We start from the raw sequence: 27108 nt of genomic DNA, 5'->3' as shown, positions 1-27108 counted from the left end.
AGTCTTGATCTTCACTGCTGTAAGTTGCAGTTAATTATCTATAAAATGAATTGTTTAAAGGATGACTTATAAGGATATTTTCAGCACTAAACAACTGTAAAACTAGGATTTTCAATGGTTTACTTTGCTATTGCAAATCACTTCATTTGATGCTAGTAATGTGAAAAATCAACAGCACTGGATCAAGCAAGTATTTATTGGACAACTATGTATTTATTTTAATTCAAATAAATATCTCAGCAAGGCTTTTGTGGAATTTGACAAGCTAATTTTTACATTTATATGGAAATGTGAAGGACAAGAATACTCAAGATATTTTTAAAGAGGAATTACATAAGGAACCAACAAACTATCAGATAAAATGTCTTATTTTAAAATTCTGTGTCTAAAACGTATTGTGTTCATACACAGATGAACAAATAGACTGGGGAATAGGATCAAGAGCCCAGAAACAAGCTTATACATCTACATCATCTTGATATGTAGTGTAGTTTTATTGCATAACCATTGAGGAAGAATGGAAATCTCAATAAATTAGATTGAAAAATTGTTTTGTTTCTTTACCTGGATTGTGGTCATATGGCAATTCAGTTTGTGATCATTCTCTAATACGTAAATATGTCGTATACTTTCTTTTGTGCACATGATGCATTTTTCAATAAAAAATTATAGCATATAGTTTCATTTTTAATGGTATGTATTGGTAACTAATATACCTGGCATTTGAATCATGAAAAACAAGTGTACTTTTTATGCTTAAATTTGATTTGTTATAGGAATAATATTTATTTTCATCCTTTCTTACTTAATTTGTAATTTTTAATAATCTACAAAATAGTTATAAGTAGGAAAATTTTAGCCTGAGAAGAGAGTGTGTATGTTGGGTATGGAATCAGAATGTACGTGCACATATTCTGAGAAGACAAATGTGAAACTAGTGAGGAAATGACATGTTGCCTCATGTTTACTTTTATGCGAAATGGTCAATAAATCACAGGTGGAGTAGATTAGACTTGCATTGAGAGGAAGCAATCACATTGTTTTTGTTTATTCCAGTGCTATGCTTTAAATTGCTCTTTAGTGATTTGTTCAACAAATAATTACTGAGCACCAACTATGACCCAGCCTCTGAAATTAAAACTTGGAAACAAACAGACCTAGTTCCTGCCCTCAAGGAACTTATATTCTAGTGGAAGCAAGACAAAAAACATACTGAAGGAAGGAAAAAGGGAAAGAAAAGAAAGAGAGAAGAGGGAGAAAGGAAAAAATAAACAATAATTTTACAATTTACAAAAATCAAGACCTTTGAAGAAAAAGTTGAATGAGAAGGTAGGGATGAGGAAGGGTGCTACTCTATAAAGCATCTCCAGGAAAGGCTTGGGAGAAAAAGTGGCGTTTAAATGGAGACCTGCCAGAAGCCTGGGAGTGAGCCACATATATATTCAAAGGGAGAGTGTCTAGAGAAAGCTAGTCATGAGGTAAGAGGAAACAAGAAATAGAAGATGAAGTCAGAAAAGGGTCATGTTTGAACATTTGAGCAATGAGGTACAGGAGCCAACAGATAAATGAATCCCATTTTTTACCCCTGACTTTCATAGGACTTCTCAGTCATTTGCTAGGAATTGAGAAAGCAGTTGCCTAGTGAAATAGACAATTTAGTGATGCATCTATGTATTGGCTCTCTCTGTTCCTACTTAAGAGACTTTGTAATGCTTATTGGGACATAAATTAAACCATACTGTAATTTTCCTGGTTGTCTGCATTTTCCATAAGATTTTAAATTTTTTTATATCAAAACTCATATACATCTCTTGTTAAACATTGCATTATCATTAATTAGAACATGGTATGCATATACACTCATGTGTATCAAATATTGATTGTGTGACAGAATAAATATATTCTTCAAATGAATGATGGGTAAGACAGTTAATGCTATTGTGAATAAAGAGAGTTTTTCTATATCCTGTAAATAAATATTTATGAAAAAGGCATTGTGGAGTAAAATAATGATGCTTCCTGGGAATCAGAATCAATCATTTGTAATCTATGCATATCTCACTTAGTTTCAAAGAAACAAAGTAACTCAGTTGTCCTCTCTGTACAAGGAGAATAAAAATATTATCTTCGTAGGATTATTATGAGGATAAAGTGAGAACACATATATCATCAATAAATATTAGTTCTTTTCTCCTCATTTGAATTTGTAACATGAGGGGATAAAACACCAATGAATACTGACACTTCTTCACAATTAAGGGTGCTGATAAATTAATATAAGTGGCATTGTCTCTCATGCTTAAATCACTTTTCTACATCATTTGTGGCCTGTCACCTTTCTCTTATTAATAGTATATTAATTATTCTTTGTTGTGCATCTATGGGTAATCCACAGGAAGAATGAATCCTACTATTTAACTGAAAGAGAAAATGTAATCTAGAGAGGTTTAATGAAGTTCACATTCTTACAAAAAAGCAATGACCTTTCTTTGTTATAAAATACTTTTATTATTTATTCAAGTCATCCAACATACAAGTCATGTTTTTAAATTTTCCACTCTGAAGCAGCTCTGCTTTCTAAGATTCTCTTCAATCTCTAGTTCATGCACTAACTACTCAGTCCCATGTTCCCAGTCTCTTAGTGTATCCATTCTGGCATATCCAACTGTCTTCATACCTTCCTTCCACAGAGTAAGGATTAGCCAAGATTACTAAACTCTACAAGCAGATACAATGAACCATAATTTCTTGGTCTTTCTTAGCTTTATTCTTCCAAACTGGGGTTGGTGGGGGGAGTTAAAATACCCACTGTAACCGTAGAAAATGTTCCTATTCAGGATTTTAAACTGAGAGGAGTTTAAACATATCCAATAAGTGATTTTTTTTAAAATAAAAAAGTAAGTTAAAGGTGTGGAGAAAATTTAGTGTATCAACCACAAAAGTGTTCCCTATTCTCTGTATACTTAAAAATAGATTATGTTTAAGAATAACACTCACGTCTGTAATCCCAGCACTTTGGGAGGCCGAGGCGGGCGGATCACGAGGTCAGGAAATCGAGACCATCCTGGCTAACACGGAGAAACCCCGTCTCTACTAAAAATACAAAAAATTAGCCAGGCATGGTGGCAGGCGCCTGTAGTCCCAGCTACTCGGGAGGCTGAGGCAGGAGAATGGTGTGAACCCGGGAGGTGGAGCTTGCAGTGAGCCGATATCGCGCCACTGCATTCCAGCCTGGGCAACAGAGCGAGACTCCGTCTCAAAAAAAAAAAAGAATAACACTTTTGAAAAAAAAACTGCTGTGGGCAGAAGCTAGTTCAGTAGATAAGCCAGTATGAACAAGTGAAGTAATTAGTTAACAGGTACACCTGTTTGCTAGAGACGCTCCCTGAAGGGCTTAATTCCTGTTACTTAACTGTGACTGTCAACCCCAGCAACATTAGGGCAAACATGATGCTTTATGGCGTCACTGAAAAGGGGACAAAGCACCTGCCAATCAGGAGATCTTCAAAGGAAGAGATTCCACTTATATAGTAAAACATATCACAAGTCATTAATATGACTGATCAGTGAAAGTCACTGTTAGGCATGTTGGGACATATAAAGATGGACAAGAAGGGATAAATTTCACTACAGAAACTATAATCTACTAAAGGAAGTAAAGTACACACAAGAACAACTACAATTCATTACAAAGCTGCCTAAGTGTTGGACAATGGCAGAGTCAATATTTTATCATTATTTTCAGTTATGGGATTTGTTTTGATGGAGTCTTTAGGAAAATAAAAATGTATAAATATCCCTAAAGGCTTATACTTGTTCAGATTTTCCAAATGATGTATGTTTTAATCTGTTTTGGTTTCTGGAAAATAGTTATATAATTTATTTTTAAAGTAAAATATTTTGAATTTAATCATAATAGTAGCTATATAAAAAGCATGTGCATTTAGATCCTAATAACTAGTACCAAAAGAAGTTATACCTGTGCAATCCATGTTGCCAATTGAGAGAATACAGTCATCTTGGGCCAACTCTTAAAACTTAAGACACAAGGTCTAGGCACTGTGACCATATTTTCTGAATGAAACTTGGAGTCAAACAGGTTGATTTCATAATGAACTCACTGACATCAGGAAAATCCCCAGAAGTGGCAGCATGGTTGTCCCTAGGGCCCTCTGAAGGATGTGAATAAAATGAATAGTGTACCATTTTAGTAAGAGCATCTGAGTCTTCTATCTGAATCTTCTCTGAAGAAATAAGTGGATAAGAAAAGGAGAACAGGAATCACAGAATCCCTCTTTTATTTCCTTTGCTGTGGAAATCAGTCAGTTACGTGGATCGAATAAATATCTCTACGGCATATAAACTGATTGGCATTCAGGAGTTGTGATTGATGTTTATTTATTGAATTTAGATAAAATTTGTTATGATTCAAGGTAATAACAACACACTAATTGTTCAAATGCTTTGTTCATTCATGTATTTTACAAACCTTTTTCCATGTTTGTCACATATTCTTAAATTATCTAGTACATATTGCTCTTTTTAAAATTATTCCAAATGTCACACATTTATTTTATCCCTTCCTCCATTCTTTAGATATTAAATTTGATGTTAATAACTGAGACATATAGCAACTAATGTAATATCTCCATAGGTCCCTAAATATGCATCTCTGATATTTCAATTCCAAAGTCCATAAAGTCCATTATTACTAGCATTTCCAGCACCTAACCAAAAGTGTGTATTTAATTGCTGTCTTAGTCTGTTTTGCTACAAGGAAGTACTGGAGTCTGAGTAAAATTTATAAAGAAAATAAAAATATACTATTTATTTGGCTTGCGGTTTTGCAGACTGTACAAGAATCATGGCACCAGCGTCTGCTTCTGGTGAGAGCTTCAGGCTGCTTCCACTCATGGAAGAAGGCAAAGGGCAGATGGTATGTGCAGAGATCTCATGGTGAGAGCAAGCAAGAGAGCAAGAGGGGGCTGGGGAGGTGCCACGCTATTGTTAACAACCAACTCTAGTGGGAACTCATTTATTTCTTTGAGAATGGTATCAAGCCATTTATGAGGGATCCGTCTCCATGATCCAAACACCTCTCATGAAGCCCCACCTCCAACATTGGGCATTGATTTCAACATGAGGTTTGTAGGAGTCAAACAAACCAAACAATAGCAACTGTTAAATCATGTATCAACATCTTTGCTTTTGTCTATGTATGACAAAGAGAAATTTTAGGCTTCAGAGAAGCTCTTCTAAACTATGGCTGAAATAAAAATTTGAGACTTTTATTTGGTAGACCAATCACTGATAGCCATGCCATATATCAAACATTGACAAACATATCTCAGACTGGAATATGAGAAATCAAATTGGGGCACGAGTAAATGCAGACAGCAAAGTTGAAGAATGTTTAAAGTGCATAGTGTCACAATATCTGTATGCTTATTTCATTACATTGGCAATTACGGGTTATTGGTTAAAAACTGGATCAAATGTTGAAATGGAGAAATAGTGATAAGTGTAAATGAATTAATGACCACTTGTTCTCAACAAAATATTTTCAACATGAAGTTCTTGGGATGAATTAAATCAAATATTTAAATATGTTGCTATATACAGAGGCATGCATTCAAATGTTTCTGGCATTGAAAAGAATATTAACCCTTAAATGACGGGAAAAAACTGTGTCTTAAAATATTATATATTTTTTACAGTGCCTCATATTTTGAATGTAAATTACTATCCAAAAAAATCAGTTGTGTATTAGCTAGTACACATGCTTACAGAGCTCCTCACATCAGTGGGGTTTCTTAAATCAGTGATTCCTAGAAGTTTTTCTCTTTTTTTTTTTTTTTTTTAGATGGAGTCTTGCTCTGTCACCAAGGTCGGAGTGTAGTGGTGCAATCTTGGCTCACTGCAACCTCCGCCTCCCAGGTTCAAGCGATTCTCCTGCCTCAGCTTCCCATGTACTGGGATTACAGGCATCTGCCACCACATCTGGCTACTTTTTGTATTTTTAGTAGAGACAAGGTTTCACCATATTCATATTGGCCAGGCTGGTCTCGAACTCCTGACCTCAGGTGATCTGCCCGGCTCGGCCTCCCAAAATTCTGGGATTACAAGCATGAGCCACCGTGCCCCGCCGATTCCTTGAAGTTTCTAAGGGTAACCCACCTCTTTAAAGGTAAAAGATATAACTGATGAGCATTTTAGATCCATATTTAGCAAATGGGTTTTTCTCATCTGTCAAATCCAATCAATTGGTAGTGGCAGTCTAGGGTGATATATTGACAATGAGTGACTCTCAGGGTCATTATGTGCAGAGGTCTACCAAGAGGGCGCACACGCGCACACACACACACACACACACACACACACACACACACACACAATTTAGGATTTTCCGAGGATCAACACTAAGATTGATTAGTGTGATTAGCACTGAAAATCGGTGCCATTAATTAGCCCATATCATATGTGTGTGTATGTGCATATGTGTGTGCATGTAGGGGAACCTTTTATTATAGTTTTCCATGGGGCAGTAAGTACTCTCTCCAGGACTCTTTAATATCTACATTAAACTGTCATAACAGGTCCCAAAACTTTCCCAGATTCTTCTGGTATGTTGTGTTACATTTGATTTTTTTAAGTACATATTGTCTGGAGCTTTTAAATCTTTTTATTATACAGAAAGTTTGTTTAAACACATTTTTGGAGGGATATTTGATCTGTCGACCTAGAGTTATTCTGTTATGCGTTCAGTATTCTGCCCTTTGTCTCTGTACTTCTACAGCACCTTGAGAATGGTATTATTCAAGAATGATATGGAAAGGTAGAGTCTCCTCTTCAAAGTGAGGAAAAAATGCAGAAATTAACATCAAAATTCGAAATTCACTTTCAACTTATTGACAGATCCCTAAAATAAGAAGGACTTATATTTAGAGCATACAAAACTCAACTATCACCAAAAACGTTACTTTATGGAATGAGACTATCACTTCCTGAATTAAACATGAAAACATATTAAAATAGTTTTATTGTGCCCTTAAAAAATTGTCACACTAATTATAAGTGATGAAAGAACTTCCCATTCTGATTTATGCATGTAATATATTTAGATTCTGTAACAAATACATGTCGAAATCAGTCTTTATATAAGATTTTTAAAAGTATGATCAAAGAATAGCAGCCTTCTTTTCCTATCTTAATAAGTGTTAATAACACTTAATATATGGTAGCTTTTCACGAATTTGTGAAGTATTTACTTTGATGATTAACTTCTGTTTAAAAATTGAGTCAAATTTTGACAATCACATATTGTGTAATAATTCACTTTTGAGTAATAAAAACAAAAAGACAAAAGAGAAACTGATAGTATAAGGCATGTCTTTACAAATTATATTTGTTCAGTATAATCAAAAAGAATAAACCAAACCTCTCTAGGCAAGAGAAAATACAGTTGGCACAATCTCCAATTTCAGTAAATGAAGATATTAAGTTTAATTATGCACTTATGAGGAAAATACACACACCTATATTATTTCCTCTTCAAAGTGTAAGGGGTTGGTTTTAATATACTATTATCTCCCTTGAGTAGCTCCAACCAACAGTCTTTATTACAAAGTACAATCTTCGCATTGAAAATACATATTTGGGATTTTTTTGTTTTAGCTCATGTCATGAAAACTAAGAGTACAAATCTCTATGGAGACATTTTGCATCTAGTAACAATAATTTGATATAGCAGAAAAAATTGAATTTTTTTAAAAGCTCTAAATTCATTATCTTCAGAATTACCTCAAATGTACAAACACCCAGATTAGAATATTCTTAAACTTGTTTTCTTAAATAGAATACAATATTTTCATATTTTATTCAAACAATTTATCAACATTAGACATACCTGGAAGATAGATTTGCTCATTCAGATGAAAAATTATAGCCAGGTTTTCTAAGAATTTAAAAAACATGTACCGTACCAGGAATTCTATTAGCCTGATTAACATTTTTGAAACTCAAAAACTAAATAAAAGGTATTTGGGATCTTTCTTTTTCTTCTACTTTATGAAACGCTACTGAGATACAGTTTGAAAATCTATAGCTTAGAATGGCATCTCAAGATAATTTATTCTACAGTTTAGTCTGCCTCTTTATTCTATAGTTATAAAATGAGAAGATCATTTTAAGTTTTCAGTTACCATGCTCCAAGAATCTTAAGAATATTATAACAACTGATACAAACATGTTTTAAGCATGACATTTTTAAATAATTCAGATTTATACTTTGCAAGTCATGTATTTAAAATAGTATGTTAGCAAATATAAATCTATTAATCAAAGAGACCAAAGTTAATTGACTCTAAAGGATGACTGACAGTCAAATGGAATTAATAATTACAGAAATGGTTAACAATTAAAATTATTTAAATTTTTAAATCATTGATGACCCCACCATTAATCTTTATTCACACCACTGCAAAACTGAGTTAAAATGTATAGCTATAAAGTAAGGGAAAATATAACTCCATTGCTAGAATTTAAACTCTATAAAAATTACCTTGATTTCCAGGCTTTACACAAATATTTTCTTATTCTGAAACTTAGTATCACTGTGACACTTTCTTCACATATATAATGGAAATCAATACCATATTATTCCTACTACTTTTTCTTTGTCATATTGTAATACCCAAATAATTTTACTCAGAGATCCTGTTTACATATTACAAAAACAGGAAGAAATGTATATTCATCTCTTCCTGTTTTTGTAATATGTAAACAGGAACTTTTGAAAGCCCTATATCATTAATCTTATATATCCTATGCCATTGAAAAATAAGGAATTTTTTTCTCTGAACATGAGAAAAGCAATGAAAGGACAAATAAACTGATATTTCTTGAGGAAACTTACAAGCAGAATTAGGTCATTTGCTGGTTTCCATGGTACCACATAGATCAGGGCATTTTTGTTTCACTAGATGTACCATTCATATTCAGAGATTTTTATACATACTATAGAGCATTTGAGGTGCCAGATGAAAGGTACTACCTATCCCATAATATAATAGATAGAACTTCTTCTGGCACTCCAGGTGCCCTATATTCACATTTGATTTTTAAAGTCTTTTTCTTCTAAATGTAGCTACAGTATTTTGTTTCATTTGTTTTAATACAAGTTACCAATGATCATTAATTGAGTATTTATTAGGGACAAAATTTTAGCAAGAAAGTGATAATAAAATATATTAAGTCCAAAAACATAAAATAAATACAGGATATTGCATCTGTTAAAAGTAGACTGAAGTAATGAGGAACAAGCCAGGTGGAGCTTTTTACTGAGAATAGCAAAGATCTAAGGATTGGGCATAAATGAAGTGGAAAACAAGAATTCCAAAAAAATTGGTTCAAAAGTTATAATGAGTGAGCAGTTGATTGGGTGAATACTCTTTTGAACATTTTCTCCTTATAATATTTCTTTCTTGAGGATTACATGAACCGCTCTATCCTGGGTCTTTTAGCCTGTCTCATTTTACTCTTCCTCATCTGGACCAATGTTGCTAAGGTAACATCATCTACATTATCAGCCATGATGGATGTTTTCTGTAACCTGTGCTGCCAAATACAGTAGCCACTATCATACATGATCACTAAGCATGTGAATTATGGCTAATGCCACCGAGAAATTGAACTTTTATTTAATCTAATTATTTTTCATTTAAATCCACATGTGACTAGTGGTTACTATACATGACAGTGGATTTCTAGACCCTACTTCTTTCTGAGCTACAGCCTCATATTCAACAGCCTCCTTGATGTATCTGACTAGGTGCTCTATAGCACTACAAAACTCCACATATCCAATGTAAAGTCATCATCGCTTTCTCCAAACTAGCCCCTAATTGAATTAATAATTATGAAATAATATCAACTTTTCTTAAGATAGAACTATTAAAATTATCTTTGACTCTTCACTCCATTTCATGTCTCCTATATCATACATCCTATCCTTCAATCTGAAAACTGTCTCACAAATCTGTCTCTGTTTTCCAAAATATGTGTAATTATTTTTCACACACTCTTATCAACAACCTGGTCTTTAAAGCACCGTCAAAAGAAACTCATTGACATTAAGATCAAGTTGAAATTCCTTAAATTCTTCAAATGTCACCTCTCTGGTGACAGTTCCACAGGCTGTACAGGAAGCATGGCTAGAAGGCCTCAGGAAACTTACAATCGTGGCATAAGGTGAAGGGGAAGCAAGTGTATCTTACCACGAGGGAGTAGAAGAGAGAGAGAGAGAGCGAGAGAGAGAGACAGAGACAGAAGGGGGAAGTGCCACACACTTTTAAACCATCAGATATTGTGAGAACTCATTCACTATCATGAGAACAACAAGGCGGAAGTCTGTCCCCATGATTCAACCACCTCCCACTAGGTCCCTCCTGCAACACCTGGGAATTACAATTTGACGTGAGATTTAGGTGGGGACACAGACCCAAACCATATCAGAGGAAAAAGCTCCATCTTCTTTCTTCCCATATTTTGTCCACATTACTATCATCTCTTTTAATATGATATAATTTATTAAAATGATTTATTTACCTTGTTTATTCTCTTAGATCTCTCCTGTGTAGTAACCATTTTGGTATTCCAAGTGTCTTGCTGAATGTTGGGACTATAGTAGATTATTAGAATGCATAGATGGCTAATAACAATTTAGGAGATAAATGTTGAAACTTTAGAAACATAACTAGAAAATTCCTAGGTGTGGAAGGAGAAATAAGCCTATTTAAAAACACGAATACATGGCCATTTTTATTCACTTATTAAAGGATCAAGCACCTAGGATTTCCATTGGCATTTAATTCATGTTTAGGTTTAGTCAATGAAGGAATTAGTTTGGTTTCAATGATAATTTTAATGTAATTACAGGAGATAAGAAAAACATCTTCAACACTGATGCAGCATGTATTGCCCTTCAGCAACTTTATACTGTACCACCTCACTGTCATTGAAGCCATGATGAATTACACCTATTGGCATCAATACTGAGCCTCATTCGTTACTTTCTTAGGTTTCATGCTTTGTATCAAAAAGACAAGTGCCAAGACAAATTCAAAGTTTGTAAAAAAAAAAAAGAACTACAGGAAAACAGTGGAAAGCTACTTTCAAGGACTCACAGTTCACATCCCAGGTATGAATATGGTTTATTTATTTTATTGCTTAATGTATGTCACTTGGGAGATACTCTAAATGCCCCAACCAAACCACTATGAGATCTGTTCATGTAACAAAATTGCACTTCTACCCCATAAATTTATACAAATGATAAAATAAAATAAAATATTGTTTACATTCAGCAAAACCCTGTTTATAAATTAACTTCCTAATATGTAGAAATTAAAATTTAATTTGGCATGAAATCATACTTGTAATCTATAGCAAAGTCTAGAAGAAAAAGAGTTACTCATTGGAAGAGGATAATAGTTGTATCACATATTTATATGGGATATACATATTTATTATATTTAATTAATTAGGTAATATAAAATATGTGATTGTGCTACGATGCTATATCAAATACAAACTTTTATTGGGAGAAATTAAAAGTAGTATCTTCAGAATTTCAATTACTTCTAGTTTCTTGAAAATGCTTTAATATTGACATAATACTAGTAATAATTGTGCTTCATAATTTTACCAAGTGTTTTCCATATTTTTGTGAAAATTGATTTTGTCATAATTGATAACTGAGAATGTATACCTAGATGGGTTTTTAAATTTCAAAACTGAATGTTATTTATATATCACACTATTATTCAGAATAGAAGCATACCATACCTGTGATATGTTGTGATACGTTGATAAAAATACCATTTATCCTTAGTGAAAAAAGTATTCTAAAGGCCTCAACTCTTCACGAATTAAAATTTATATTCTATTTGTACACACTAACTTAGTGTACTCTTAGCATTTAAAATTAGTTTGGTTATGTTTTTATATCTATATTATCCATATATATATTTTATAGTAAAAACAAAATTCAGAAAATGCAGATAAGGGCCTATTTGAAAGATTTTAATACTATTTTTTTTTAATGAGTTAATAGTAATACTTAATTAAATACATACTTCATTTCTAGAGAAAATGTATACATCATCTATTTCAACCTCACAGAATCCTAGCGAGGAAGGGCATTATGAGTGTACTCCTTTTTGTCGTAGAAAATAAAACAAAGTTCTACTAAATAGAATAACAATTTTGTAGCCAAGATAGAACTAAAACCCATGCTCCATATGTCCTGCTCATGTGCTCTATTCAACCCCTCTATATATTTCATTTTTCTGTTGATAAAATTTGACATTAAAATGAAGTATCTATTAATTACTTCATTTTATGGTTTCTCAGTTCTGCTATTGGTGAAATAAGACTGAACTTGTGAAGCACAATTTCATTCCTTGATCAATGTTTCCAACATGAGTGCAAGTAGACATGATGATTGAGGAAACAGAATCAACACTGGGTAAGTTATATGTCATCATAAAAAAACCTCACGGAACTCTTGCTTCTGAACCTAAGCAGGTTTTATCTTCTCTTGGACATATAATTCTTTCCAACATCCACTTAATGGGTTAATAACTATCTGTTCACTCATCAAACATATTGGAAAACACACGTAAAATATATTCCAATATCTGTGAACAAATTTGTTATCTTCTCTCTAACGGCTGCTAATTTTCTGTCTGTTTCACTCTAATTAAAAAAGAACAATTGCATATGTTCGGGATGTGTTCTGTGCCCCTGTACTCCATTTCTGACGAGTCCTTGCTTCCCTACATGTTCCCAGGAGTTGAAATTCTTAAGTGTGGCCAAGACTTCAGGCATCGAGAATCAGTATATGTTTATACCTCTGAATTGAAAAGCCTAGCATTTTCTCTGGCTGAGGATTTCTGATGCTAGACACCATCATTTCATTCTATGTCTCATGTCAACATTGCCTCAAATTATCCCTTCCACAAAAATCCTTGATTTTACCGATTCCCACAAAAGCAGGAAAAAAATGGAGAAAATATTACCATTTCATTGCCCTAAAATTCTCTAATGCTTTGCTTAAAAATAAATAAATGTAGACTCCGAGTGTCTAGAATATGTGAACGAATATATATATTCATTGTATTTGAATTCATTTAAATATATATATATATGTATAGGAATGTATATGAATTCATAAAAATATATATCCATTCATGAATGTTTGTGTGTCTATGTGTGTCTGCATGTACACATATATATATAAAATCTCCAAGTATTAGAAATATATCATATATGTTTATGAATATATATGAATTCATTAAACTATATATTCATTAATGCATGCTTATATGTGTGTATGTGTGTGTGTATATATGTACATATATAATATATATGTGTGTGTGTATATATATATACATATATATATAAAATCTCCAAGTATTAGAAATACAGCTAAGATTTTGAATACTAAGGAGGTGTTTTGGGTGCACTTCCATCCTGCTATATACAAAAAAAAATGATCAAAGGAGGGAGATACTAAAAACTAAATAAAGAACTGGGATAGGCTTCCTGTTAGGTGATTTTGCCAAACATAATAAATGTATAGCTAAGATTTAGATATTTTGAGCTTAGAATAATTTTAAGTAAAATGTAATGCAAACTCCTCTTATTTTAAAGGTTTGGAAAAAAATTAATTCACATAGCTCTTCAGGGTCAAAGACAGACACAGGCTCTAGTCTTTGTATTCCGAGCTCATTCTATTGACACTCACTCAGTTCGCTTTACCATATTTCCTCTTCTTAAAAGTAAAAAACAACTACATAAAGTTTCACTAAGATTTCAGAATGATTCAATCTTTCAAGAAAGTATATATATGTAAATAATCCGTATATAAATATAAAAATATAAATAATTCATATATATATATACATAGAGAGATTATTTTAATGGTACTAAAATGTCAATATTCTCTATAAAGTCTATCCCCAAAAGGCAGGTGATGACAGGTTAAATAATTGGTAAATGTAAAAATCCATATGATGCCATGTGATGTCAGGAACATTAAACTGATTTGCTCCATACTGTAAAATTTAGTTTTCTTTATATAATTAACTCATTGCTAGAAAAATACACACATTTCACAACTTATGATGGGGTTATGTCCAAGATAAGTTGAAAATACGTGTTGAAAATGAATTTAATACAAATAACCTACTGAACATCGTATCTTCGCCCAGCCTATCTTAAATATGCTCAGACACTTACATTAGCCTACAACTGGACAAAATCTAACACAAAGCCTATTTTATAGAAAATAGTCTTGAATATCTCATGTAATTTGTCGAATACGGCACTGAAAGTGAAGAACCAAATGGTTGTATGGATGTAGGATGTAGGATTGATGTAGGATTTCTACTAAATGCATAGTGTTTTTGAACCACAATAAAGTCAAAAAATAGAAAGTTGAACCATTACAAGTTGGGGGACACCTGTATGTTAAAAATATAAGTATGATTGCCATTCAGTAAAAGACTTTCTTATTATAAATGCAGTCTTTTTCATTTTAAAAAGTAGCCTTTTTTTCTGCAACTAAAAATTATCATAAACAAATACCTTAACTATTTAAACACACTAATGAAGACAGAAAAATGCAAAGGTCCATTTTGTATTTCCCCATAATCTAAAGTGAAGAGGTATATTTGAGATTATTATACAGCTCTACTTTCAGATTAAGGGAAAAAACTCATTGTTTTATTAAAAATTGATTTATAATACAAATGATCAGTTATGGGTTTGTATGATCTTGAACGAATTATTTATTCCTTAGTAAAATAATAGGATATACTAAAATCCTTTCTCATATATTCTACAAATGAAAATATACGGATTGCTCTTGATTGGTTATGTTCCTTTACTCCATCTACCAATAAAGAAGAACAAATATTTCCCACCTATTTATGAATGCATTTCTCCCCTACCTTAGTAATGGTTTCATGAAGGTTGAAAGACGGATCCATTTCTTCAATTTTTGTTGCTCGTGTAGAAAAAAGGGCCTCGGAGAGAAAACTTGGACCCTGCGACAAATCAAAAAAGAAACATTTAAAACTCTTTATCGATTTTGTTTTTCAAGTGTTTATTGGATTTTCTTTAAAGATTAAAAAGGACTCTAAATTGCCTTAAGGTTTCTGTTGATTGCTGGAGTTCATTCTCCTGATCTATCACAGAATATTTATAAATTAAATATTTATAAATTATATCCATCACAGAATATTTATAAATTAAAATGATCAGACACATCAACTTGTTATGTTCCATCTTGTTTGATAGAATAAATATATTAATATTTAATTAATTTAGCAATTATAGGAATGTGAGAATTTAGGGCAGTAAATCTTAAATATTTGAGGTGAAATGTTTGTGGGACATTCAAAGAATCATCTAATCATCTAGATGGAGTGTGACTATATTGGTCTGAAGTTCAAGACCAAATTCTGAACTGGAGATATAACAATAATTTGAGAAACATTTACATGGTAGTTAAAATGTAACGTGAAACACATGTAGACTTAGAATATACTGAGTGTAGAACAGATCTCTAAGTGGTAAGATCTCTGAGTGGCATCAATACTTAAGAGGTGGAAAGATAAAAGCAAAACTCATGAAGATGTTATAGATGGAATTGTCAGAAAAGTGTATGGAGAAGCATGTAACTGTTATTCCATGGGAGTCAAAAAGTAGAGAATGGGAATAAATAATCAATACAGAAAAGAAAGCAAGGAAATACAATAAGATTAAGATGAAAATTATGCCTTAGAGCTAGGAGCATTTCGGAGATACCTGGTTTCTTTTGTCAGAGAAGATTCTGCGGAGTTGCGAGAACAGGATACAGAATAAAATCAGGTGAGGAGTAAATATGAGGAGAAGTGAGACATCAGCTATGAACTACACTATTCTTTCTAGAAATTAGGATTATCTTGAAAAGTTAAAAATAGATTACTAGCTAAAGAAAGTTAAAGAATCAACAAAAAGTGTACTCACTGTGTTTAAGATAACATTGACATGGACATATTTTTAATGCTAGAGAAAGTACCCAGAAGAGAAGAGTATTTGTATTAAAAATACAGAAAATATGAGGGATAAATTAATGAGTCATAGTCTTCAGGAAAAGGAATTCAGAGTTCAATAAAGTTACCCAGAAAAACCACTGTAAGTAGTTGAACCAATAGAAACAAAGACATTGAAATGAGGGTGGGATGTAAATACGGTGAAATTCAGTATTAGCACATACATGGAGGAGAAGAAAATATTCCAGGGGCATGTGTAATTACATTCTAGGCTAGAGTGAGTTAACTAAACTTCAAGTCACAACCACACCAAAATGAACCCTTTTGCATGTTTTTCAGAAACAATAATTTAAAACATTTTGTCACACAGGGTTAGTAGCGATTAAATGAACAAAATCAATGCCTTCTCTTTAGTTGGCACTCAAAGATACATGGCCTGAGATGAATAGAATAACTATAGTGCTTTCCATGTATCAGCACTGGGATAAGTACTCTCCATATGTCACCTCGTTTAATCAACAGACATACCTATCAGGCAGAAACTATTATTACTCCCTCCTTACAAATGAGAACCAGTGAGTTTCAGCGCTAGCCCAAGATCATACCGTGAATAAATGGTAGACCTCGGGTTCAAACCCAGGTTTATTTGAGGCTACAGCCCACACTTTCATTCCTATATCAGGAAACCTCTCTATGGCCAAAGTGATTAATATCCCAAGATTCTGTGTGTTTATGTTAACAAAGATCACTTCCCCACCTTTTGTTCCAATTTCCTGCAAGCTTTCATCTATCTACTCTCAACATGCAGCAAAGACACTACACACGGTTTAAATGATATCATCTAAAACTCCTTGCTTAGACTAAATAAAATTAAATCTGAAAAGTCCCATGTGCACTTCTCGCATTGCAATATTCTCTTTTCTGCAATCAGAAGGCATACACATCAATATTTAAATTTAATATATGAAATTAAAACACTTGCAAGCAAGCTTTGAATGGCACTGACATTCATAATATGCTGGACTGAGGAAAAAGGTAATAACTGAGGAAAAAGGTAATAACACCCATAATTTTTGAAACATGACATTCTCATCACTATTCAAAATAAAATAGACCTGAGGTAATGTGGAGTTTAAACAGAACTGTAACTATCCAAGGGTCAAATGTGGAACAATATTAGCACATTGTTTTCTGAATACACTCATTTTTATATTACACTTTTCAGGTCCTAGCATTAGCTTTATTCAAAATATTCAAGGCACTTCTGTACTTCCATATAGATTGATTTAGTATCCTTATTTTAGACTTGGAAGAGATATTAGATATGTTAATTCTACCCAAATATACAAAGTAAAACAAGAAAAAAACAAATGATTAATAATTGTACAATGTCACAAAATAGTTGTTAGAAACTCGATGCTAGAAATCAACTCTGTGTGTCAGTGTGTACATATATGTGTCTGTGCTTCCTAAACATTTTGCTATTTCTTGTAAAGTACTTTCGAGGTGGGGGTAATTAATTATAATGCCAATCTTAAAAATGTGAATCATTTCAATTAATCCAGATATGTTTTCAGTCTTAAAGTTCTTATATGCCAATAAAATACATCCATTTGATGCAGTATTCATATTTTACGCTTTCTTCAAGCTAATCTCTGATATCTTTGGCCTTAATCACTGAATGTGTACTTATCCTATCTATTATACATACCATCTATCATTAGCTAAATAATTTATGTTTATGTAATTTTTTGTTACATCGCACTTTTTAGTCAGATCAGGAGGTTGGAAAAGCTAAAGGACAACTACAAAGAAATAATAAAAGGTTCACTTAGCAGAGTATTTCCCAAATTAAGGCATCTTATAATGAATGCCTTTAATTAATATTTTGAAGGTAAAAAATTGAGTGAATAGATATCGCCAAGCTATTAAGCTTTCTTAATAAATATTAAATATTCCATGCAGTAAAATAAGTGATTAGTATTCGTTAATGCTTCCAAATCTGTGCTGTTATTCTAAAAAGAAGAATCCATTTAGGAATGTCTGGCATAAAGATCAGGAAAATGAGGAGGAACTCTGGAAAGGTTGGTTGTATTAATAAGCTGATTTAAAAAAATGACTGAGGTCACGTCCAAGATCCTATTTATCAGCCCCAGAAATTCTAAGATCTCGTAGCACTAACTATACAGAGTTTATTATTAACTCTACATATAAGTCACAGAGAGATCTCTTTTTACGTCCTCTCCCTTTAACTTTCTTGAGAATTCTGTTTTGTTTTTGTTTGTTTATTTCCAGCAAAAGAAGAGGAAGAGGCAAACAACTTGTTTGTACCTAACACAGTACAAGTGCCCAGTGCAGCATGATTTCACATCAGGAAGAAAAAATAATAATAATATTCATTGTGTTTTTTTTTTCACTTACACCTCAAGAGAGTTCTCTGAAGCCTAGATACCCTTTAGTTTATGCCTCAAAAACAAACAAAAAACCCCAAAAAACAAAAAAAAACCATCAGCTTATGAGAACTCAGGAACATTTTTGTTTTGCTATCCATATTGATATCACCAATGGCTCTGCACCCCTCTATTCATTCCCTGAGGCTTTATGAGATTCCTTCCTTGACTCTTCCAGATTCTGGTGGCTGTAAATATCCTTTAGCTGTGGCTGTGTACTGCTTTGTTCTTCACATGACCTCCTCCTCTATCTGTCATCTCTTCTCTCTGTTAGAGAAACACTTGTCATAGGATTTTGAGCCCACCCAGTTATCTCAAGATCCATAATTTAATTTGATTTGCACATATCCTTTTTCCATATAAGTTCACATTCACAGGTTCTAGGATCACTTTAGGATCCACCAATTAACACACTATAATCCCCATGCCTTCAATAAGATTTCTGAACTAAAGCTTGGAAGAGTGCTTCTAAGAGCAGACCTCAAGATTTTAATTCCAGTTCAGACATTTGCCTTCCTTCGCCTCTATTCAGGACTAACTATAAAATGGAAGTGTTTTACATTTATAAAAGAACCTTTAGGTAAGGCACAAATAAAAGCTGTATTAACTAAATAGTTATGGGTTAGCTACAAATAAATTCGGTTTTCTAGATTTGGATGGTGTGTACACGGATATACAACTGTCAAAAGATATCTAACTTAAAACTTAAGACTTATGCATTTTTTATGTATAAATTATACCTCAAAGTAAAACAACCTTTCTATGGGACATTTCTATTATCCTAAAGAGATCTTTCTCGCCCTTCTTTTTAGGTCAGTTTCAATTAAGTTCTGTTTTTCAAATAATTTGTCTATTTCATCTAAATTGTGCAATATATTGTTTTTAAATTATTCGCAACATCTTCTTATCACCTTTTTAATGGGATCTACGTTATGTCTTCTGTTTTATTCCACGTATTGGTAACTTTTATCTGCTCTCCTGCTCATCTGTTTAAGACTACAAAAATCTTGTCTGCTGTCTTCTTAATCCCATAATTTCTTAAAATTTACTGAGTGTTTTAAGGTTTTATGTGATGCTTTAATATACATTGTTTTTTAATTTTTAATTTTTATTCATATATAGTATGTGCCCATATTTATGGGGAACATGAGATAAGGGATACAGGTACAGTCACAACTATTTAAGATTATTAAACTGTTGTTAATCACCTTCGCTTTATGGATGAGAAGACTGAAACTCAGAAACTAGATTCTGCTAGTAAGTGGCAGAATCTGGATAGGAATTCACGTCTTCATCGTCAATCTACTGCTACTTACTCTCCATAACCCTGCATGTCAAGTACTCAGATAAAGCCAGGTTGACAGTCAGTTCCAGATAATACAGAGAACACTATAGAAATTACAAAACAAAAATAAGAAGTGTTCGAGCCTGTGAAACGAAACTGAATATACTAGAGTTCGTTTTAAGATTTTAAAATTCATGATAAAATTCGTCACATATATCAATTCAGTGATTGTTGAGCTGTTTTACAGCACTTGTTGAGTGAATAGAAACACAGAACTCTTTGACTTCCCTTTCTGGTTTCTCTACACTTTCCAAGGCTTAACTAGATGAGTATTAAATATAAATGCCTTTTTATTAATGAAATCAATGAAGTCTTTCTTAGTAGCTACAGAAAAGGGAGGTAAAGAAAAATATTTTATTTCTAAAGAAAAATATTTTATTAATTTGGTAAGTGTTAATACATATCAGAAAATTTCAAGAATTTATAAAAAATGTATTTATACATAATATTGTTATCCTTTAATTCTTCTGGCATTGCAAATGAAAATAAGAACTTAAAATTTTAGTATGTGGGAGCAATAATAGGAAACTAAAACAAAGTCAAGAAGCTATTATCTAGAAAACTATGAGTTCAATAATAGCAATTTCTGTAGCTATAATTTACTGAGTGACTGTGTACTGTACTGTCAGCCAGTGTCTACTTAGGTAGAGTTATCCTTTGATATACTTGGGAAATTTGTTCTAGAACTCCTGTGGGTACCAAAACTCACAGATGCTCAACTCCCTTACATAAAACGGTATAGTATTTGCATATAATCTACACACATACTCTAGTATACTTTTCATCTCTAGATTACTTATAATACCTAATACATTGTAAATACTATGTAAATAGTAGTTACTTTTTTTATTTATAGTATTTTTCTTATTGTAGTATTGTTCTATTGTGTTTTTTAAAGTATTTTAGATCCAACCGTGGTTGAATCTGTGGATGCAGAACTCGCGGAAATGTAGGGCCATCCGTATTTCTGCATGGAGGATTTTCTGAGGAAATTTTACCAGAAACTATTAGAGGCGAAGCCTTGGAAATTAAATAATGGCTGAATAGACGGAGAAACCTAGAGAATTACCTACATGGAGGTATGCATTTACACTTGAAAGGGGTATAAAACCCAGAACCACGGAAATATTACATTCATAACAATGCCTAACATAGGTAACATTACATTGCAAAGGGTAGGACTCCCAGGCCTTTCCCTTTATTCCTAAGGAGAATTTGTTGCCTTAGGAAAATTAACTTTCTCTCCCTCTCTTAGGAGGGGGAATGGGTGATGGTGACATGTGTATGATAGCGCAGGAGACAGACAAATTCCTAGACAGACAGGGACGGGTCCCCAGTGAAACCTGACCTTCAAGCCAAAGACAGTTTAAAGACTGAAAACTGAGCTGCCGGTTTTACGTAGAATCCGTGACGGAGTGAGAGCTTTTATTCCTGTTTGCCCACTCTTTCCTGACTGGTCGTTTCCGAATAATGCTTTTTAATCAACTGAATGTTGCCTTTTCCAAAAATACCTCCGGTCAGAGCCTCCTCATTCCAAACCTATAAAAATCCTAGACTCAGCCTCACAGACTTACCCGCTTTTGGGTCCCCTCTTGCAGCTGAGGGCTACCCACTTCAGGTCGCCTTTTGCAGCTGAAAACTTTCCTTCTTTCACTCAAACTTCTATTCTTCCTTATTTGCTATCCTGTGTCCGCATACCTCATTTCTCTTGGTCACAGGACAAGAACCTGTAACCTGCCAAATTGCAGGCACGAAGAGAGCGGCAACACGTACCCGTTCCAGTTGGTAAGAACAAGAGAGCTGTGACATGCCCCTGTTCCCTGAGCTGCAGGCAGCAGGAACAAGAGAGTTGTAACACACCCCCTCCTGCTCGCCGAATTGCGGGAGTGAAAAAGCCACTGAGTGTTACTCCCTTCTGCCTGCCGATGTGTGAGTGGCAGGAATAAATGGGCTTGTAACATGCTCCCAAGCAGTGGACTATGGGAGAAAGAGCAGCAAAACTTCTGGGGGCCGAGACCTCGGGACTCCCTGAGCTATAGCTGTAACACCCCTTGGGGCTCTGCGATTGCTGGCATCTCTTAGTTTTCGGGTGCCATTGCATTCCCCTCATCTTGACGCTGGCGCCCAACGTGGATGCTGGTTGCAGCACACCCGGCTCAGCTGCGTGCTAAGCGTGGAGCCACGGCAGGGGCGGAATCCAAGCGAGCACGACCTGAGTGCAGCCTGCCAGGTCGAGTGGGCGAAGTGAGCCTGGTGGGCCCAAGTGGGGTCCCAGGTAGAGGTTGCAGCAGCCACAGAGATTTCTGGCTGGCAAAGTGGCACCAAAGGAATCCTATGTCATTTCTGGGGGCTCGTCTGGGATTGGTGGAAGGGTAAGTGCAAACCTATGACTTTTTAATTCCAATTTTTTTTTTTTTTCCAAAAAGAGATAAAACTTCTCGCCCCTGTAAGCCAGTTAAGAGTGAGTAGCGTGCCTGCCATTTTTCAGACTTGGAGGAGAGGCTTGCTGGGGAGGACTTTGTCAATTCTCCATCACCCCTGGGGGGGCTGGGCATGTTGGCTTTTTTCCAATCCAGTTTGGCTTCATAGAGGTCTAGCCATCACGTGGGATCAGAATAAGGTCCTGGCCCAAGCTACACCTTGGAATTACTTGAAGGTTCCTGGACTGGCTTCAGTCCCCAACAGTCCATTAGGGTGTCAGCACTAGGACCTCCAGTCTTTCCTATCACATTTTCTCTCTTTCTTTCTTTTATGGCTGTTATGACTCCTATGTGTTCTTATATACAATGTTAAGGGTATTGTTGCAAAACACAGAGACAATATAACTGAGTAGAATGTGCACTTGGCTCAGTCATCAGGAGTGTAATTCAGAACAATGTGGTTTCTGTCTATTCTTAGAAGCAAGGAGAATGTAATGATTGAGAGTTTTCTCTCCACTGTTGAAAAAACCCATTAGCATAGAGTAAGAGGCTATTTCCCCCAGGCACCTTCCCTCCTCTGCATTTAAGTTGTTTTTTTCCCCACCATGTTAGGAATCAACATAGTCCTGCAAATACTAGAAGAAGCTTTTCTATGCAATGGATTATTTTTTTTCCTTTTGGGAGGCAATCTTGTTAGTGCAGGTCCCCAATTCCTGGGATTCATTCTTTCTTTTTTTTCTTCCTTCCTTCCTTCCTTCCTTCTTTCTTTTCTTCTCCTTCCTTCCTTCCTTCCCTCCTTCCTTCTTTTCTTTCTTTCTCTTTTTTTGTCTGAGGAGAATCTGGTTCAACAGCTTCACTTTAGCATACTGCTTGTGATAGGGAAGCAATGAAGGAGATGCTCCACCAGTTGTTGGCTGCAATTTAGCAAGGGTCACTTGGGACTAATTTAATGGGTCCATATACCCTCCGGAGGCACCTTTTTGTCCCAAATTCTATTCCAAGGTTCAGTTTGAAGCCCTACAAGAAAATCAGATCTGAGGGATACAGAGGCAGTCAACAGTAGAAGGCTAGGGCACAGCACAGGTGAGCATGACTATCCCTGTTGACTCGGTCTTCCCACTTCATGGGTGGAGAACTCGCGCACATCCATGGTATAGATGAGGTATAGGGAACCCAAAGGTTACCAACAGCGGAAAGCCAGGGCACGGTGTAGGTAAGTGTGACTATCTCTACTTACTAGGCCTTCCCGCTTCATGGGTGGAATTCACACTCACATTCCTGGGCAACACTTGCAAGGGCGCTGGGGCCCTGGTAATATAGAGGAAAAAAGAGAAGAAAAGGAACACCTTTTCTCTCTCTCCTTCCATTCTGTGTCACTCCAAAAGGAAGAAGGAGATTAAGGGATGGCTTTTTCCCCTCTTTCCAGATGAGTAAGCAACCGTCTTCAGCCTGCACTCCTCAAGTGCATCCTGAATCACTACAACTCTTTTGCCTCTCAGACTCTAGAGGAAAAAAATGCTTTATATTCCTTTGCACAAGGGTTCGGTCAGGTTATAAGCTGCAAAGGGCAATCCCAAGGGAATAGGTAAGCAAACTGCAGAGATGTCTCCAGCAGGGGAATCAGTTCCCTTTGGTCCTACTCCTCCTGGTCCACCCCTTTCTCCCTATCCAGGTTGTCTCTCAAGCTTGTCTGATCCTAGAAATCCTCGTTTCAGGCAGGTCCTGACCTCACTCCTGCCCCTACAAGAGATGCCTTGTGAATATGTCCCCATTAAAGTCCAGGTCCCCTTTTCTCTACAGGACTTAAGCCAAATTAAGGGGGTTCCTGGCAAGTTTTCAGACAACCCTGACAGGTATATAGAGGCTTTCCAGAATTTAACTCAAGTATTTGAAATTTCCTGAAAGGACAATATGTTACTTTTGAATCAAACCCTGACTACTGCTGAGAAGGAGGCTGCCCTGCAAGCAGCAGAGAAGTTTGGGGATGAGTTTTTTATCTCATATAGTGCCAAGGAAGGGGATGAGCCTTATCCAATTGGAAGAACAGCAGTACCATTGGAGGACCCTACACGGGTCCCCGATGATGAAATGGGAGAATGGAAGAGGAAACACTTTCAGGTGTGCATACTGGAGGGCTTACGTAAGACTAGAACTAAGGCTCTCAATTACTCCAAACTATCCACGACAGACCAGAGATCAGATGAGAATCTCACTGTCTTCCCAGAAGGGCTGAGAGAGGCCTTGGTAAAGCACACTTCTCTAGCTCCTGATTCAGTTGAAGGACACTTAATCCTAAAGTACAAGTTTATTACTCAGGTGGCCCTTATATCAGGAGGAAGCTACAGAAACAGGCCATAGGACCAGATAGTGCTCTGAAAGTGGCCACATTAGTCTTTTAGAATAGGGTTGGGAGGAGGCCCAAGAGAGGGAAAATAGATGCAAGAAAAAGACACAGGCTCTAATAGACGCCTGGCAGGCTTACAAACCCCAGAATCCCTGAGATGCACCTGGTAACTGCTATAAATGTGGCAAGCCAAGGCACTTTAGGAAGGACTGCCCAGGCAGCATGAGGAAGCCTCCTCGATCCTGTCCAATCTGTGATGGGGACAACTGTAGGGTGGACTGTTCCCGAGACACAAGTCACCGGGTCCAGAGCCAGTCTTTCAAATGGTCCAGCAGGACCAAATGGGTCCCAGCGCTCCTCTCCCTAGCTCCAATGGTTCAGACCACCATTACCATCCAGGAGTCCCAGGTGATTCTGGAGGTCGAAGGAAGGAAGGTGGGCTTCCTCCAGAGTAACCATTTCTGTTCTCCTCTTCAATCTAGGCCTCCCCTCCTCCCTTAGCATGACTGTGAGTGACATCTCAGGAAAGCCTTTAACCCGATATTTTTCCCAATGCCTTAGCTGTAGTTGGGGAGACCTCTTGTTTACTCATGCCTTTTTAATCATGTCTGAAAGCCCAACTCCTCTGCTAGGTGGGGATATTTTAGTTCCTATGGGAACTACCATCCTCATGACTCCAGGATAGATTCTTCTTCTCCCTGTGGTGGACTCAGACATTAATCCAGAAGCTTGGGCAACTCAAGGGAAAATTGGCTGAACCGCAACTGCCATACTGATCCAGATTCACCTTAGGGATCCCACCTCCTCCCTAACCAAAGACAATATCCCTTAAAAGCAGAAGCTACGAAAGGGCTAGAAGCCATCGGCAATAACTTGAGGATGCAGGGCCTCCTCAAACCCTGCAAGAGCCCTTGTATTACCCCAATATTGGGGGTACAGAAACCAACAAACTGAACATGGAATCACAGAGGGTCTGGGATCCAAGTTGGCACAAGGGAGTGCAGCCTGCTGGGTCGAGCAGGTGGAGCAAGCCCAGGGGTCCCTAGGCCCCAGGCAGAGGTCACTGCATTGCAGAGATTTCCGGCTCGAGAAGTGGCACTGAAGGAATCCTGTGTCATATATACACTCCCAGATTCATATTTTCAGAGTTCCTGCATTGTACTATCGCATGCAATCTTGTCTAGCTGGCTCTTATTCCCTCACTCTAGAAAGAACAAAAAAATGAGATGTAAGGAATCAATGTAATTATTGCTGTAAGTAATGACTCTGATCTCTGCTCTAGAAACCTCATGTTTATATTCAGAATAATGTAAATATATGTAGATTTTTTAAATGTGAGTACTACTGATTTAATAGTGATAGCAATAATAATGTTATTTATTACATTTATTTAGATTTATTTAAACATTTATTTATATTCATAATATATTTATTATATTTATAATTAAATATAATAAATGGATGTGTTGAATACATACAATAATTCTAAAATATAAATATTAAATGTATATATTTTGAATATGATTGCTTGTAATAAAATATAGACACATTTATATTATATAAAACATCATTTATATAATATATCAAACTTATCTATGATATATATGATAAATATTCCTGTTATTAAAATGACTATTTATAAATAACATATAATACTAAAATATATCATATTATATATAATAATATATATTACATTATATGTAATATATAAATATGTATTATATATAATTATGTATATAATATATATTATAATATATAAGTAACATGCTATATAATATATAATATAACATACCTAATCTTATATGTAATAATATAAATATATGTTATACATTTTTATATATACATATATATATATATATTTTTTTTTTTTTTTTTTTTTTTTGAGACAGAGTCTCCCTCTGTCACCCAGGCTGGAGTGCAGTGGTGCAATCTGGGCTCACTGCACCCACCGCATCCTGGGTTCAAGTGATTCTCCTGACCTCAGCCTCCGGAGTCGCTGGGACTACAGGTGCGTGCCACACGCCTGGCTGATTTTTGTGTTTTTAGTAGAGACGAGGCTTCACCATGATGGTCAGGCTGGCCTGGAACTCCTGACTTCCAGTGATCCTCCTGCCTTGGCCCCCCAAGGTGCTGGGATTACAGATATGAGCCACCATGCCTGGCCAATACTAATAAATATTATTAAAGATTTAGCAATATTTATTGAATACTTGGTTTATGGCAAGTTGCTTAAATTATCTATGCCTCGGTTTTCTCATCTATAAAATGGGTACAATAATTTTATCCCTCATAAAATCATCATAAGGATTTCAGTACATAATATGTGTAAAATTCTTAAAAATAATGTCTAGAACTGTTTATTCATCAAACAATTTTTTTTCAGAAAGGTATTTATTTTTTTTCCCAATATGCAGATTAAGGAAAGAGGCTTACAAGGGTGAAGAAATCT

At 35.1% G+C, this 27108-nt stretch overlaps 1 protein-coding gene across 14 annotated transcripts in view; it reads right to left on the bottom strand.

Moving 5' to 3' along the window:
• NAALADL2 (N-acetylated alpha-linked acidic dipeptidase like 2) overlaps nt 1-27108 on the bottom strand; it is a 1370084-nt gene that overhangs the window by 151556 nt on the left and 1191420 nt on the right. For all 14 annotated transcript variants that reach the window (XM_063722339.1, XM_063722336.1, XM_063722335.1 and 11 more), the window contains one exon: nt 15015-15110. In XM_063722339.1, coding sequence (XP_063578409.1) covers nt 15015-15110 — 96 coding nt within the window. The remainder of the gene's footprint in view (nt 1-15014; nt 15111-27108) is intronic.

Source organism: Pongo abelii, chromosome 2, assembly GCF_028885655.2.
Source record: "Pongo abelii isolate AG06213 chromosome 2, NHGRI_mPonAbe1-v2.0_pri, whole genome shotgun sequence".
Lineage (NCBI taxonomy): Eukaryota > Metazoa > Chordata > Mammalia > Primates > Hominidae > Pongo > Pongo abelii.
This window is presented reverse-complemented; position numbering and strand designations above follow the sequence as displayed.